The 14,266-nt window shown below is 40.9% G+C and overlaps 1 protein-coding gene across 2 annotated transcripts in view; it reads right to left on the bottom strand.

Moving 5' to 3' along the window:
- Positions 1-14,266, bottom strand: part of MOSPD2 (motile sperm domain containing 2) — a 41,874-nt gene that overhangs the window by 18,996 nt on the left and 8,612 nt on the right. For both annotated transcript variants that reach the window (XM_037046335.1, XM_037046336.1), the window contains exons 3-5: positions 7,157-7,312; positions 5,232-5,318; positions 3,456-3,610 (exon numbers count right to left, since the gene is read on the bottom strand). In XM_037046335.1, coding sequence (XP_036902230.1) covers positions 3,456-3,610; positions 5,232-5,318; positions 7,157-7,312 — 398 coding nt within the window. The remainder of the gene's footprint in view (positions 1-3,455; positions 3,611-5,231; positions 5,319-7,156; positions 7,313-14,266) is intronic.

The following is a 14,266-nucleotide window of genomic DNA, read 5'->3' as shown; positions in this document are numbered from 1 at the left end:
TATTTTATTAATATTTTATTCAACAATGAATCTGATCACACTGGCCTGCTGTAGCTATTTCACTTCTACCTTCTTTCCTCTTATTTGGGGACCTAGAACTACAATTACAATTTCTCAGTTTACTTTCAAGTGTTGTTCGTTGACTTCAATTTCTCTTAAAATATTTTATTTATTTTTTTAGAGAAGAAGGTAAAAGAGAAAGAGAGAGAAACATCAGTGTGTGGTTGCCCCTTGCATGCCCCCTACTGGGGACCTGGCCTGCAACCTAGGTATGTGCCCTGACTGGGAATCGAACAAGCAACCCTTTGCTCCACAGTCTGACTCTCAATCCACTGAGCCACACCTGCCAGGGCATTTGACTTCAATTTCTGGAAGACTTTACAAATACAGCTGTCTGGTCGATTCCACTGCACTGAATACAGCAACATGAAATCAGGTTATTAGGATAACTACTCATATGGATCATTTCATTCCATGTTGTTCCATGGCCAAAAGCTGACTTACTAATGCTGATCAGCCATCTTATAAGGACTATAGGATGAAAGATACATGTAACCAGGCAAACTTAAACCCATCAATTACTGAAAGGTGGGTTGTCCTAGAGCATCTATAAAGACATTCCTAGTATGAGAATTGTAGGATCTTTAACTGTAGTAAACTGTAAGCAAGTAATCCTTACCTATTTTAAGTATTATGGCATAAATCCTACTATGTAATAATACCTTTATAAACTAATAATTATAGCTACTGTGCATAGAGCTTAATAATTTGAAGTTAAGAGTCCAAGATACACCTCAATAACTACTTATATATAAATTTGGTTACCTTGTATATGATCTATGGCCCCCAGAGACTTTGCCTAAAAAGCCTTTATCAATGTTCTTCTTTACCTCTTTTATGTAATTGAACGGTCTTGCTTATAAAATCTGAAGTTACTGTTAATTCAAGTGGATCCGATGGGATGTCTGTCTATGATGTGTATATATATTAGTGAGTGCTCCATAAAAAAGCTCCGTGAAACTATTGGTCTGCATTCCGTGAGAATGTTTTCAAGGATGCTATTCATTATCTTGTAAAATGTCCTCCCTTTGAGGACCCACGAAAGACTTTTCTATCTAGTTTAAGTATCAGGAATGCATATACTTCTAGGATGCTGGGTTTAAAGTGTGGCCTCTGAACAATGTTAAAGGATCCCATTGCTTTCAGGTAGGCAGCTGAAAGCTTATAGATAAATTAGCAGCCAACTCTAACAAATAATTGTTTAAATTATTTGTACTTGCTTTGTACTTGTGTATGCAATGCATGCTGTAAGCCAACTTAAACCCTTTGTGAATTATTGGGATGATATAGAAAGATAATTCAGTAAGATTCAAGTATTTTGAAAAATACTGATTTAAATATTTAGTCATGCAAATAAACCTTATTATGAATTGAAGATAATGAGATAGCATATCTTTAGTAGCTTGAAAAAATAATCAGACAGTTCAAGTCCATTCTTTACCCCTGTATTTGGCAATAAAAAACATTAACATGTATTTTTCATGAATCTTGGTTAATAATTAGAAAATTATTATCCATAACATAATAGAATCATAATTTATTTTTATGAAATATTATTTATAAAGGCATTTTGATTTAGATTTTGGGCATAAAACGATTTACTCTGTAATTTAAAAGTCAATGATACAGAAATTACATTGAAAAAATCCAGGGCAATGAAGTCTTAAAATATAGATGAATAAAGAAGAAAGAAAAAAAAATCTGTGGTTCCATCACCCAAAACTCATCTCTAGTTCTCTCCAGTGATTATCCCCAGTTTTGTTGTTGTTTTTGTTGTTTTGACTTTTTAAATGTCTAAGGTTTTTGTTGTTTTGACTTTTTGTTGTTTTGACTTTTTAAATGTCTAAGGTTTCCTTTTGGGGGGGAGGTTGCACTATGATATAATCTGGTTGCTGGTTTCATTAAAAAAAAAAAAGGTAGTTTTTGCCCAGGGGCTCAGTTAGTTGCAGCATCCTCCCATACACTAAAAGGTTGTGGTCAACTGGGTAGGGGCATGTGCCTGGGTTGTGGGTGTGGTCCCCATTCTCAGGGCATGTGCAGGAGGTGACTGATCAATCTTTCTCTCTCCCATCAATGTCTCTCTCCCCTCTCCCCTCCTCACCTTCCTCTCTCTCTAAGATCAATAAACATATATTCGGGGGAGAATTAAAAAACATTTTTTTGAAAGGTATTTTTCAATAGTACTACAAATCCATTGTGAACACCATTACACATACTACATCCATTACAACACCACAGTCTACCATTGCCCCGTGCTGACATACAAATTTTGTCTGACTTTTCACTATTCCACATCACACTCTGATAAACCAATCTGGGGCATAATGCTTTTCTGTACCCAAGATTCTTTTGTTAGAATAGACTTCTAGAAGTTAGTTACCAGACAAAGAGTACAAATGTGAACACTTTAAGATTCTTTTTTTAAATTATTTTAATTGTTCCAGTACAGTTTTCTGCCTTTTACCTCCATCCCAGCCCACACCCGCAGCCCTCCCTACTTCCTTCCCGTTTCCACTCCCTCTTGTTATTGTCCACGTGTCCTTTATACTTGTTCCTGCAAACCCTTCCCCTTTTCCCCTGAAATTCCCTCCCCTCTCCCTTCTGGTCACCTTAAGATTCTTCACATACTTTGTCAAGTGGGTTTTCAAAAAGGTTCGAACACTGTCCCAGGCAGGTGTGCAAATGGCACTGCTACCAGCATCCGCCAGGGTTTGAATGTAAGAGACAACAGTTCTAACCCATGTGCTGACGGATCCCCATCCCCGACAAAGGGTTTGTAGTTACCACCAAGGTCACAAGGGCCCTGAATAAGGACTGTTAGGTTTTACTTATTTTTTTAGCTTGGGAAAAATCACCTGAAGTGGTTTCCAAAGCTCACCAAGTGAGACGAAAAACAGATCTACACAAGGAAACCAGCAGCGCCAACAAAATCACAAAGTGCTGTATGTGCCAAACTCAGGGGAATATTCTGCAACTGTAAAACACAGTATGAATCTAATGGTACACCAGAGAGCGGCTGTCTCTCTCCTCAGTATTTACTGGGTGCATTATGCTGTGCCAGGCACAGGGCTAGATGCTGTTGGGTACGGCTTTGATTGAAAAGTTCACTGTTACCGCATCTACTCAGGACCCTGCCAGCCCCCACAGAGTAGCAGAGAAGGAACATTTCTAGGAAACCTACAGTTTCAATGCCAGACACTGAAGCAAATTTACCTCTTTGCAAATCCTATTCTATGCTTCATTTCACTCACAGTGCAGAGGGGAAAAGTAAATCCCAGACATAAATTGGTTAGCTCAATTTTATAAGCAATATTTGGTCAAGGGGAATGGCAGGGAGGGCAGGAGGGAGCACGCCATGATGAACAATGACTTAGCATTAAAAAAAAAATGCTTACTATGCTATTGATCCCAGTTTCTGACAGGTCAAACATCACTGTTATGGGTTTTCCATTTTCTCTTTTAGCGTAACGTTCCAACCAGAAGGCGACAAGCTTCTTTTTGTCCAGGATGGTTTTATGGTCTTTTACATGATACTTCACCCTGATCCATACTTTTAGCAGAACATAAGAAAAATGTTTAGGGCATTATAATGTCATTGTATACACATAGCATTCTTGCCATTTCTCCATTTCTAATTCATTTTGTTTGTAAGATTAAAAACATCTCTGCCTTTTTGTAAAATAAGAAATAGTGTGCACTTGGGCACTTTAAAGAGTAGCAAACAGGAAACTATTTTTCCCCATCCTTTTAGGAAATAAAGAAACGCAACTAAGAGGGAAAGAAAATACAGGTGAACAAACAATATTTGGTAATAACCTAAGAGTCCTCTTCGGTGTGCTTAACAAACAAAAAAAAAAGCCATCGGTTCTGCCAAGCACTAGAAAAAATGTTCTTTCAGAGGAAAAGCCGAAGGGAAGCACTATGGCGGTGTGAGTGGGTGTCTTGCATGTGCGCGGAATGTGGCAAAGTGTTCAGAAATGGTGGCAGCTGAGACAAAATGTGATGAATGACGAGAGGAGAGGCTACACAGACAGGGCTGGGCTTGAACTGCCCTGAATGAAATGCTAAGGTGTTTTGATCTTCCTACGACAACAGCTCTCAGGCGGCAGCACAGAGGGGAGGCTGGAAGAGGCAGAGAAGCAAATCCAGCAGGGGGTGCCTTGGGAAGGGATTGGGGGGAAGGGGATAGTGAGGGACTGAACTGAGGAAGTGCTGGGGAAATGGGGAGGGGGTGTGTGAAGCCCTGTTGGAGGGGAAAGCAACAGTTGCTGGCCTAAGCCGGGCAGTACAGAGACAGATCCGGGGGTGAGATGCGGGGGGGGGGGTGCGTTCAGCTGTATGTTGTGGTAAAGGCAGCTGGGTGGCAATGAATTGCTGGCAATCAATTCATATGGCCTGGGGACGATGTGGGCTCATGGCTGCTTGGGGGGGGCAGCTGAAGCTGTCAAGGTACTTGAGATTACCCATGGAGACTGTATCAGCTGGAGACTCAAAGAGGCCAAGAAAGGAATGAAGCCAGGGAAGCACATTCAAGGGTCAGGCGGAAAGTCGGAAATGAAAAAAGTAGACTGAGAGGGAGTAGCCAGAGATAAGGAAAATGCAAAGAGTACTGTTTGGCCAGGCACAGACCGCACATCAAAGGGGAGCAAGTTGCCCCGACTCTGTGTGGGATGGGGCTCTAACACTCCTGCCTTGTACAAAACCAAAATGGATTTTCGGCAAGGTGGGGAGAAGAGGGTCCTCAGGTATGGCAGGAATGAGCGTTACTACTTCTCTTGCTATCACATAGATTGAGGAAGAAGCTAAGGGGAGCAGACTGGGAAACTTGAAAAAAGTCCATTCATCAATCATTAGGGACTGTCAAAAAAGGTTTTTCATAACAATACTGGGTTGAATTTTAATATCAGTCCAATTACAAAGAAGTTAATGACTCTGGATGACACTATTTTGGTTGTGTCAGAGGATGTAGCACTTAACCTCGTGTGTTTTATTATACTGCAAACGGTAGTATCACCATGCTCAGTCAAGAGGGCCTTAACAATCCCCAGTTACAGGAAACTTGCTGGGTGGCACATGTGGAGAAAGTGCCGCCTATTACTAATGCTGTTGAGATACATAAGAACATCTCAAACTCATGAAAAGCCAGTAGTACAGAAATTAAACAGACTTACACAACTTGTTGCCTTCTTTGTCATAACCATGGAGATAAATACCTCCAATCTCCAGTAACCATCTGGGAATAGAGTATTCAGTCAGATCTAAAAAGTAATAAACTGTGATGAGTTATTATAACTTAGACAGAGGCCTTCTAAAAAAGAAAATTCACAATGTAAGATTCAAGTTACATAGTAGTTCTGATGTAACAGAAGATAAAGCTTATTCACACATCTGGATAGAATGGCAATAAAAATGGTGTTTCTTACTAAGTAAACAAGCTCTATAGACACAGATGAGAGAAATGAAAAACATCCATTGCCCTTTGACACCTCACTCATTATTTCTGTGGACACATCTCCATGTTCTGGTTGTGTTCCACCTGAAGAATTGCAGACAGATATTATCACGGCTGGAGAATTTCCAAGAACATGCCCATAAACATCCACATTATGGCCCCAGAATTCATGAAAAAAATCACTGCGGTTTCTTTTGCAAAATAATATATTTCTACAGGCTTTGATATCTGGTAGAGTTTAATACATTTTATAATCTTGGGGTATGTAGGAAAAATACTTCAAGAAAAATGCTAGTTCCTTTAGTAGGAGGAACAAAAACGCCCATTCAGTCTCTAGTGAGGCTGATAACCAACAGACCGAGGCAGCGAGTTCCAAGGCTTTTGTTACATTCAACTGCTAGTTCCCCAAGAACTTTCAAGGATTTCCGTATGTTTCTCCACCTGCTTTTATCATCTATCAGCAGTTTACCACTGGAAACAAGCAATTCTATGTAAGACAAACTATTAAGTTAAATAGCAGTTAATATTTCTTTACTTGATTCATAAATGCTCCATTGTTTGTTGAAGTGACCTACAGTTTTGACATTTCGAATCAAATTATTTCTTAAATACTCCCTCTCTGATGGATTCCCTCTACAAATGTGAAGACTGGGGACAGTGTCTGCCCTGGATTTATCTGTTGGCTATTTTGTGTTAAGTCTTCAGACTCAGTCACTCCATAGTTTTATAATCTTCCAGGTCAGGAAATCCTTCTATATACTCCATCAAAACCAACAGTTATGGCAGTTTCTTGTTCAATTTTCAGGAGGAGAGAGATAATGGGTAACTCTCCTATGAAGAGTTCTCCATATACTTGAAGATTATAATAAACCCCCCTCTGAGGCTTCAAATTCCCATTTGTGGAGCGAATTTCCATCTTGAAGTAGGCCTTCAAATACAGCAGTTAAAAGAAGGCTGCCAAAGGCATAAGCTTGCTCTTAGGGGATGCCTGTTCAGTAATTCCTTATGGAATCCTGATTAGCACAAGGAACTCTGGGGAGAGGAAGATGTAAGTCAACGACAGAGAAAACCAGGCAAATGGTATCTCTTTATCTCTAGGCTTGATAGTGAAGATGCTGTCTTGTTACTGTTTAATGGCACCAAAGTAAACAAGCACAGATTAGGAGACTGCTGTGAGCCAAGAGCCTGAGTGTGATTCTGCTCCTTCCAGATCTGATTGCCTTTCCAGAGATCCAGCTTAGACATAGGCATATGACACTATTCTCTTTCTTTCTTTTTTTTAAAGATTTTATTTATTTATTTTTAGAGAAAGGGAAAGGGAGGGAGAAAGGAGAAACATCAATGTGTGGTTGCCTCTTGTGCATCTCCTGCTGGGGACCTGGCTGCAACCCAGGCATGTGCCCTGACCAGGAATTGAACTGGCAAACCCCTGGGTTTGCAGGTTCACATTCAATCCACTGAGCTACACTAGCCAAGGCCATATGACACTATTTTCAAAGTATTATTGGGACTGTATAAAACACTATATTGTGATGTTTATGATGACTGCTTAATAATAGTACAAAACCACTATTACATGAAAGTAAAACAGTTAACATTTATGCAGGAGATAGAATACAGTTCAAGGTAGACTGAACAGCTTACCATTGACAGCCATTTCTTTCCTCCACTGAAAACTCTCATCGAGCATCTTCAGTGTTTCATCTACAACATCACGTCTGCAAAGTAAGTAACTTTCAACCCAGTTATCATCTTGTTGTAGCCTTTTAATGTCACGTGGATCATATTTATCTGGCTTATCTAGGGGAGAAACAGTAGTAAATATCCAAGTCAGAAATTCTTCAGTGATTATTAACAAACACTAATGTCAAAGGAGAAGACCTGGAAGACAAACACTAATGTCAAAGGAGATCTGATGACACACACAGGGATGTAGTTCAGATGAAGATAAAATTTAAGGGATTAATGAATTTCTAAGTGTGAAGAGAATAAAGTTATCTAAAGACTGCAGATGTACTTTAAATAAGCCACCAAAGATTTAAAAAAATAAGACCAGAGTAAAATATTTTCCAGGACATTCTCTATAACTATAAACCAACATCCGAGGAGATCAATTATGTTATCTGAACTTGAAATCCTTACCCTAGTCAATGAAAAATGAAATTTTATAGGTAATGGACCAAGTTGTACTTAAAAGACATGTTTGGCAAATGTCATTTAAAAAAAATAAGTAAATACAAAGTGGACAACTGACCAGTATGCAGCAGTTACCATTTCCTATAATACATTGGAGTAACTGTTTTCAATAATAATGTCTCATGCTCAGATTGCACACATACTATGCTCTTACCAACCTGTACCTGATACTCCCTCCCCCTTCCTTGTCCTGCTCTCACTTTTTCTGTAATCGAAATCATCCTGTCTCCTCGCAACCACCTTTACCCAAATGTGACCGTTCTACAAGCCACCTTTTAAAGGTTTCCTCTTCCAGAACATTTCCCCAGAGCCCAGAAGTCATTCCTTCCCACCTGTGAACAGCTACGGGACGTAAACTAAGCCCTTCTTTCTTCCTCCTTTTTTAAAGACTTTAGTTATTTAACTTTAGAGAGAGGGGAAGGAAGGGAGAAAGAGAAGAACATGGATGGGGTGCCTCTTGCCCCCAACTGCCCCCGGCTGGGGACCTGGCTGGCAACCCAGGCATGCACCCTGACCGGGAACTGAAGGCAAACCAAGCCTTTCTTAAGGCACTTGCCACTTGCCCCTTGAATCAGAGTTACTGGCATGCAGGCCATGTTTTCTCATAGAGACTGTAACACCAATGTCTATCCATGCTAAGAATGAGGAGACATTTGTTGGCTAAATCTACTCTTTCTCAATGTTTTTTCTCAGTTAATGGGTCACTCCCAAGGGCCCAAGCAAGAGATTTCAGAAAATTCTCTGGTTCCTTCATCTCTATTTGATTTTGCACCTATTAGTTGCCACGTTTCACAGATTCTATCTCTTGTGCATTTTCTCAGCCTTATTTCAGACCCTCAGAGATAAAAGTTTAAAGGGCAGGGAAATACAAAGTGCATTCAGAGAATTATCTTCTTTGAGTCTCGATTTTCTTATCTTTAAGCTGCTTTTATACTCACAGGGTTGTGTGAGGATCAGATGAAAATGTATATATGAAAGTACTTGGAAGTTTAAAGCACGATAAAATATGAGATTAGGCCATAAATCATGCATTTGTACAGTGTTACCTTGGAAATGGCTTTCAATACCTCAGCTCTATTTTTCTGGTCTAAACAATAAGTGGTTCTGTAGTAGGTGAACCTTGGAGAATGTTTTTTACCTCTGTTACTTGAAAACCTATCAGTATTGAAAACACAACTTTCCTTGAATTAGAATTTGTAAACATGAGTCGGCTATAAAAGACTCGATGCTGTTTAACATCAAGGAGGCCCCGGGAGCACCTGTCCCCTGAAGAAACATCACCTAGTCTGGCCACTGGACAGCCCTCCACACTGGACCAGTCCGGGGTTTCCCGTGAAGTTACACGCTGACTTCATTCATTTTCAAGAAAATTTCTGTCTGAATAACAGAAAGCCTGAATAACCACCGCTTACTTGCCAGTTGTTCTTTCAAATAAGTGACTAATTCACCCTGGCTGGCATAGCTCAGTGGATTGAGCGCAGGCCTGCGAACCAAAGAATCGCAGTTCGATTCCCAGTCAGGGCACATGCCTGGGCTGCAGGCCAGTTCCCAGTGGGGGATGCACAAGAGGCAACCATACACTGATATTCTCTTCCTCTCTCCTTCCCTTCCCCTCTAAAGATAAATAAATAAAATCTTTTTAAAAAGTGACTAATTCAGCTGGAACACAAGCATGTAGAAGTATTTAGTGCCTCCTCGATTCTGTCACATACAACATGAAAGAACATGTACTCAAGGGTCAAGATATAATAAAATGTACTGCTTCACTGGGGCTTCCTAAAGTAAGATTGGCTTTTTTAAAAACAAAAACGGAGAATGTTGATAATGAAGACTAGAATGACCACGAGCCTTGGTTCCAGCTGAGGAGCCAGCAGCTCTGCCCCCCACTGCTTCTGTGCCATGGGTGTAAACGTGAGCACGAGGAAAAAGGCAAAAGGGTTGCTTAGCATTAGGATGAAAGCAGTTTTGAGCTCACAAGACTCCTCGAGGGTACTGGGCCTCCCCGAGGCTTTAGACAAGACTCTGAGAGTCACTCACCTAGAACAGTATGTGGCAAGGGGTAAACTTCTATATCTGTAAATACTTGTCACGATAAGAATAAAACATTATTGTTACTTTTATTATCACCGCCACTGCTGCCACTACCATGGAGGACACCATAAACAAGTCCACGCCCGTTAGTAAGAAATTTAAAGCCAACTGCTCTTGGATAGCTTTTAGGGACATAGATCTTTGGAATTAGAAATGTTTGTAATAAAGTGATCTTTGTTATTAATGAAACACGTACTTATGGATGAGATACATGTTAAACATTTACCCATAAAAACAGGTACCTGGATTAAGTACTTCTGCCTTCTCTCTGTCCTAAAACTAGACACAGAGTTTAGTTTTGTCTGCATCTCGTCTGCTTGGTTATACCCTGGTGTGCCATACTGGAGGATCAGTCTTCAAAGGCCCCATTTTAAGAGGCCAACTTTGAAATTAAATTTAATATAAAAATAAAAAAAAACATTTACCCATAGACAGAAATGAAAACAGGGAGGAAAAGACAGAGGAGAGGATTAGGGAGGAAGGAGACAGGCAGGAAAAAAGTCGGGGCAGTGGAGGACAGAGAAGAGGGCTGAGGGGAGGAGATGGGGAAGAGAGAAAGAACAGAAAGTGAGCCGAACACCCAAGGTAAGGAAAACTTGGCCTGGGACCACAAGTGTAATAATAACTGCTTATGATGAAAAATCTGCTGCTTTCAAACACAGCCCCCAGCAACTGAACCCTCAAGTACCAGGAAGTTTTCAGGAAACTAGGCCTTTGGTAAGTCTGGATGTTATAGAAAGAAGCTAAAGATGTATGCTCACAAGTTATCTGAAAACATCAAAACACACGTGTACAAACACATACTACCCCCATGTACCTACTCAGGATGTCATATTGAAGGACTGTCCCACAACTGTTAAAGCACAGATAAAGATTAGGAAGAGAGTAGCTGTGAGGAACAGAATGAAGAAATAAAATGGGGTCACTACACTCAAGCTGCTAAATTACTAAAATCCAGTAGGTTGAGGCATGAGGAAACAATTTGATTCTTGTTTTAACTAGTCTGGGAACTTCAACATAAACTTTCCAGTCACTCTGATTACCCTTTGAAGGACTCACATGTCCAGACCACCAGCTGTGACCAGACCTCCTGGTGCCCATCTTCTGGACCACCTGGCATCCACCACCCAAACTGCCTGAGGTCTGACTGATAACTACTCAGGACCAATCCTAGGGCTAAGGATACAGGACTAATTCTTCTCTAGGATGAGACTTTTAGGAACTCTTCTCTTCTTTTTTTTTTTTTTCTGTACTGTGTACATGTCAACAATGCGAATGAATGGGAGCAATCAGGTGCCTAATTAACAAAATATTCCCTCAAGGGCATCCTGTTGGCAGGCCACAAGTACCCTGAATCTCCTACGCAGAGAGAGACTGAGAAGCAAGTGATATTTTAGGATGGGACTGAGCCACTGGCCTATAGCAGTGATTCTCAAAAGTCATCAAGTATCAGACTCATGGGAAAGGCTTGTTAAACCTGGGATTACTGGGTTCCACACTTAGCAGATTCATGAGTGGGATTCCAGAATCTGCATTTGTAACAAGTCCCTACAGAATGCTGACGTGACTGCTGGTACAGGGACCACACTTGGAGGACCACCAGTCTTCTGCAGGGGTTAGCAAACTTCTTCTGTAAAGGGCCAGGTGGTAATATGTAAATATCCTGGACTTCAGAGGCCACATATGGCCTCTGTGGCTGATTCTTCCTTTTTTGTTGTTGCTTTTAGCAACCCTTTAAAAGTACAAAAAAACACTCTCAGCCCTAGGGCTGTACACAATCAGGACTTCGCTGACTTCAGTGTGGAGAAGGGAGATGCTTTTCTGCTTCAACTCTTATCCTTCAAGAGCCGGATTCACATGCTGGGTATGTAAAGCTATCTCTTAGATGACACATCTCTCGGCTAATCTAGTCAGGCCTTTGTTCAATGTTCTTTAATATAACACTTTATAATTTTCTCCATCAAAGAAAAAGTTGTACATTTCTTCTGTTAGATTACTATGCAGCTTAGAGATTTTTGTGTAGCTATCATCGTTTCCCGGCAGGGGCCTGGCTCTGAGTGGGTCCACCTAGGGCCAGCTGTAGTGTATGGGTTCTTACCTTCGTGTAGGAAAGATTTCACCACATGCATGCAGGTCACTATGAAGATACATTTATTAAAGCTGAGGACAGTGAACCAAGGAAGGCCCTTGCATAGAAGAAGCAACAGGAAAGCCTAGGCTGGGCTGCCTTAGCTCACTGGGACGTCAGAGAAAAAGGGGCTTTGGGACAGGTTCGGGGGTCAGCCTGGGACAAGCTGCCAGCTGCCCACTGCCTTAGAGATTAGGAGGAAGAAGTGGGAGAAAGGAAAGGAAATAGCACCGGCTCTCCAGAGGGAGAGCGCACAAGTGCTGGGTCTTTGTCTTGAGTCTTTTATTTCTCTTGCAGGAGGCAATCTTAGGGGAGGTCTCAGGGGAGGGTTTCAGCTGAACATCAGTCCTCCATGTGTGTCCTTTCAGGGTCACAGTCTCCACTGACGGATCAGTTGGGGCGGGGATCTTTAGTCACTGCAATTGTTTCTGATGCCCCCAACCTGGTTTTGCTGCATTTCTGGGCCTGGAGCTGAAATAGATTCCTAGATTTTATCTCCGGGGAAGGAAAGGTCAGGGGAGAAGAGTTTAGCTTGGGGGCAAGGTCCTTGTTTTCCCAGTTTTGCCCCAGCCAGGCAGTGGGGCCTTCTTCCCCACTGGTGACCATCTGTACCTGGCTGTAAACTGCAGGGACATTGTGTTCAGCTCTGTCTCAGTTTCCTTATTCTACTCACCAAAGGATTTTCCTAGCTGCTCACTATCCTGTCTCATCGTGAGACAACAATAGTAGACTAGCAAGAAGTCTCATCCTTATTATGTTTCTTGCCATATTGGTAACTAATCATTTTATGTACTGTACAATTATAAAATAGTAGTAGAGATCAATGTCTTTTCTCCTGACTTTATGGGAATTATTTTGAAGTTTCACAATCACACATGACATTTACTGTATGTTTTTAGAAGATACTTAGAGGTGAGAAAGTTTTCCATGTTTGTTGAGTTTTGTTTGGTTTTCATAACAATGACGTGTAGCCAGTGTGGTTTCTATCTAAAGAAACATTTTCCCTCATTTAATTTTGTTAATGAATACACTATGTTTGTATTGGCTTAAACAAATATAGAAAAAAGAAAAAAAAAAGAAATGAATATGGTTACCTAAAAAGAGGAGGGCATGAAGAGGCACAAGCCAGGATACTTCCCAAGGTTCATCGTATAGTTTTGACTGTTGACCTGTTCATATTCAAAAGCCTCACTGAGAAGCATCGTGCTCGGGTGCTACAATCCCTCTGCTGCATTTTCTCATTGTGAATCATCTTCGCATTCCTGGGACTACAAAACTGCTCGCACCTCGGGGCGGTGTGAGACTCTGCGGCAGCAGGGTGGGGAGAGTCGGAGAGATCTATGAGTACTAACTGCATGTAGTAGTCACCGACCTATGCAGGTTTTTTACTTCTCAGAGACAATTTTAGGTGGTTTTTCTTTTCTCCAGAAAGTTCTACATTTAATCTAAGTTTATGGACATAATGTGGGAAAGCTGGTCCTCGTATTGTTCTGAGGATTTTAAACCTCTCTGTCACCTGTATATATAGTTATATCTCGCTTTTGTTCCTGATGTAGGTCTTTGCCTTCTCCCTTTCTTTGTAATTGGCCATCCTAGGTTTGTTTATTTCACTAGTCCTTTAGAAGAACCAGCTTACAACCCCGGGCAAATTAGACTAGAGTCCTTCCTTCACCCTAGCTTGATGCCAGTGCTGGCGGCCCGAGCTGTTTCATGCCTGGGGCACCTAAGAAAAATAAAAGACAGACCCAGTTTATACCTACTATCATTTTTCCCCTATACCGTGAATATCTGTTCTTATCTCCTTCCTTCTACTTTCTCTGTATTACCTTGTGCTCACTTTGTAGCTCTTTGAATCGAATCTTTAGGTGATTTTTATTCAGGCCTTGTTTTCTAGTGAATGCTCTATAAGATACTTTCTTGTTGCTCAGTTTTAAGTATTTTGTAATTTCCATTGTGATATCGTTAGCCCACAGGTTATTCTGCAGACGTAAAAATCACACACATTGCTAGTAAGTTGTTAACCTATAGGTTATTTCGAGTTATGCCATTTCAGTTCCCTAACACTTGATTTGTTTTTAAGTACCTGTTTATTGTGACTTCTAATGTAGTTGCTTAATGGTGTGAGAGGAGAGCATGGTCTGTATGATCTAGCTGTTTTGGAATTTCTGAGACTTCCTTTATGACTTAATATGTACTGAATGTTTCCAAAAGCTCCAAGAGCAAAATACACATTCAAGGAAATGTATTCTCTGTTTGCTGGGTAGAAAAGTCTATACACTGCCCTGGCTGGTGTAGCTCAGTGGATTGAGCGCAGGCCTGTGAACCACATGATCGAGGTT

The sequence above is a fragment of the Sturnira hondurensis genome, unplaced genomic scaffold (assembly GCF_014824575.4).
Source record: "Sturnira hondurensis isolate 20B ecotype Veracruz unplaced genomic scaffold, ASM1482457v3 Scaffold0005220, whole genome shotgun sequence".
Taxonomy (NCBI): domain Eukaryota; kingdom Metazoa; phylum Chordata; class Mammalia; order Chiroptera; family Phyllostomidae; genus Sturnira; species Sturnira hondurensis.
Note: the sequence above shows the minus strand (reverse complement) of the source record. Positions and strands in the feature narration are given on the sequence as shown.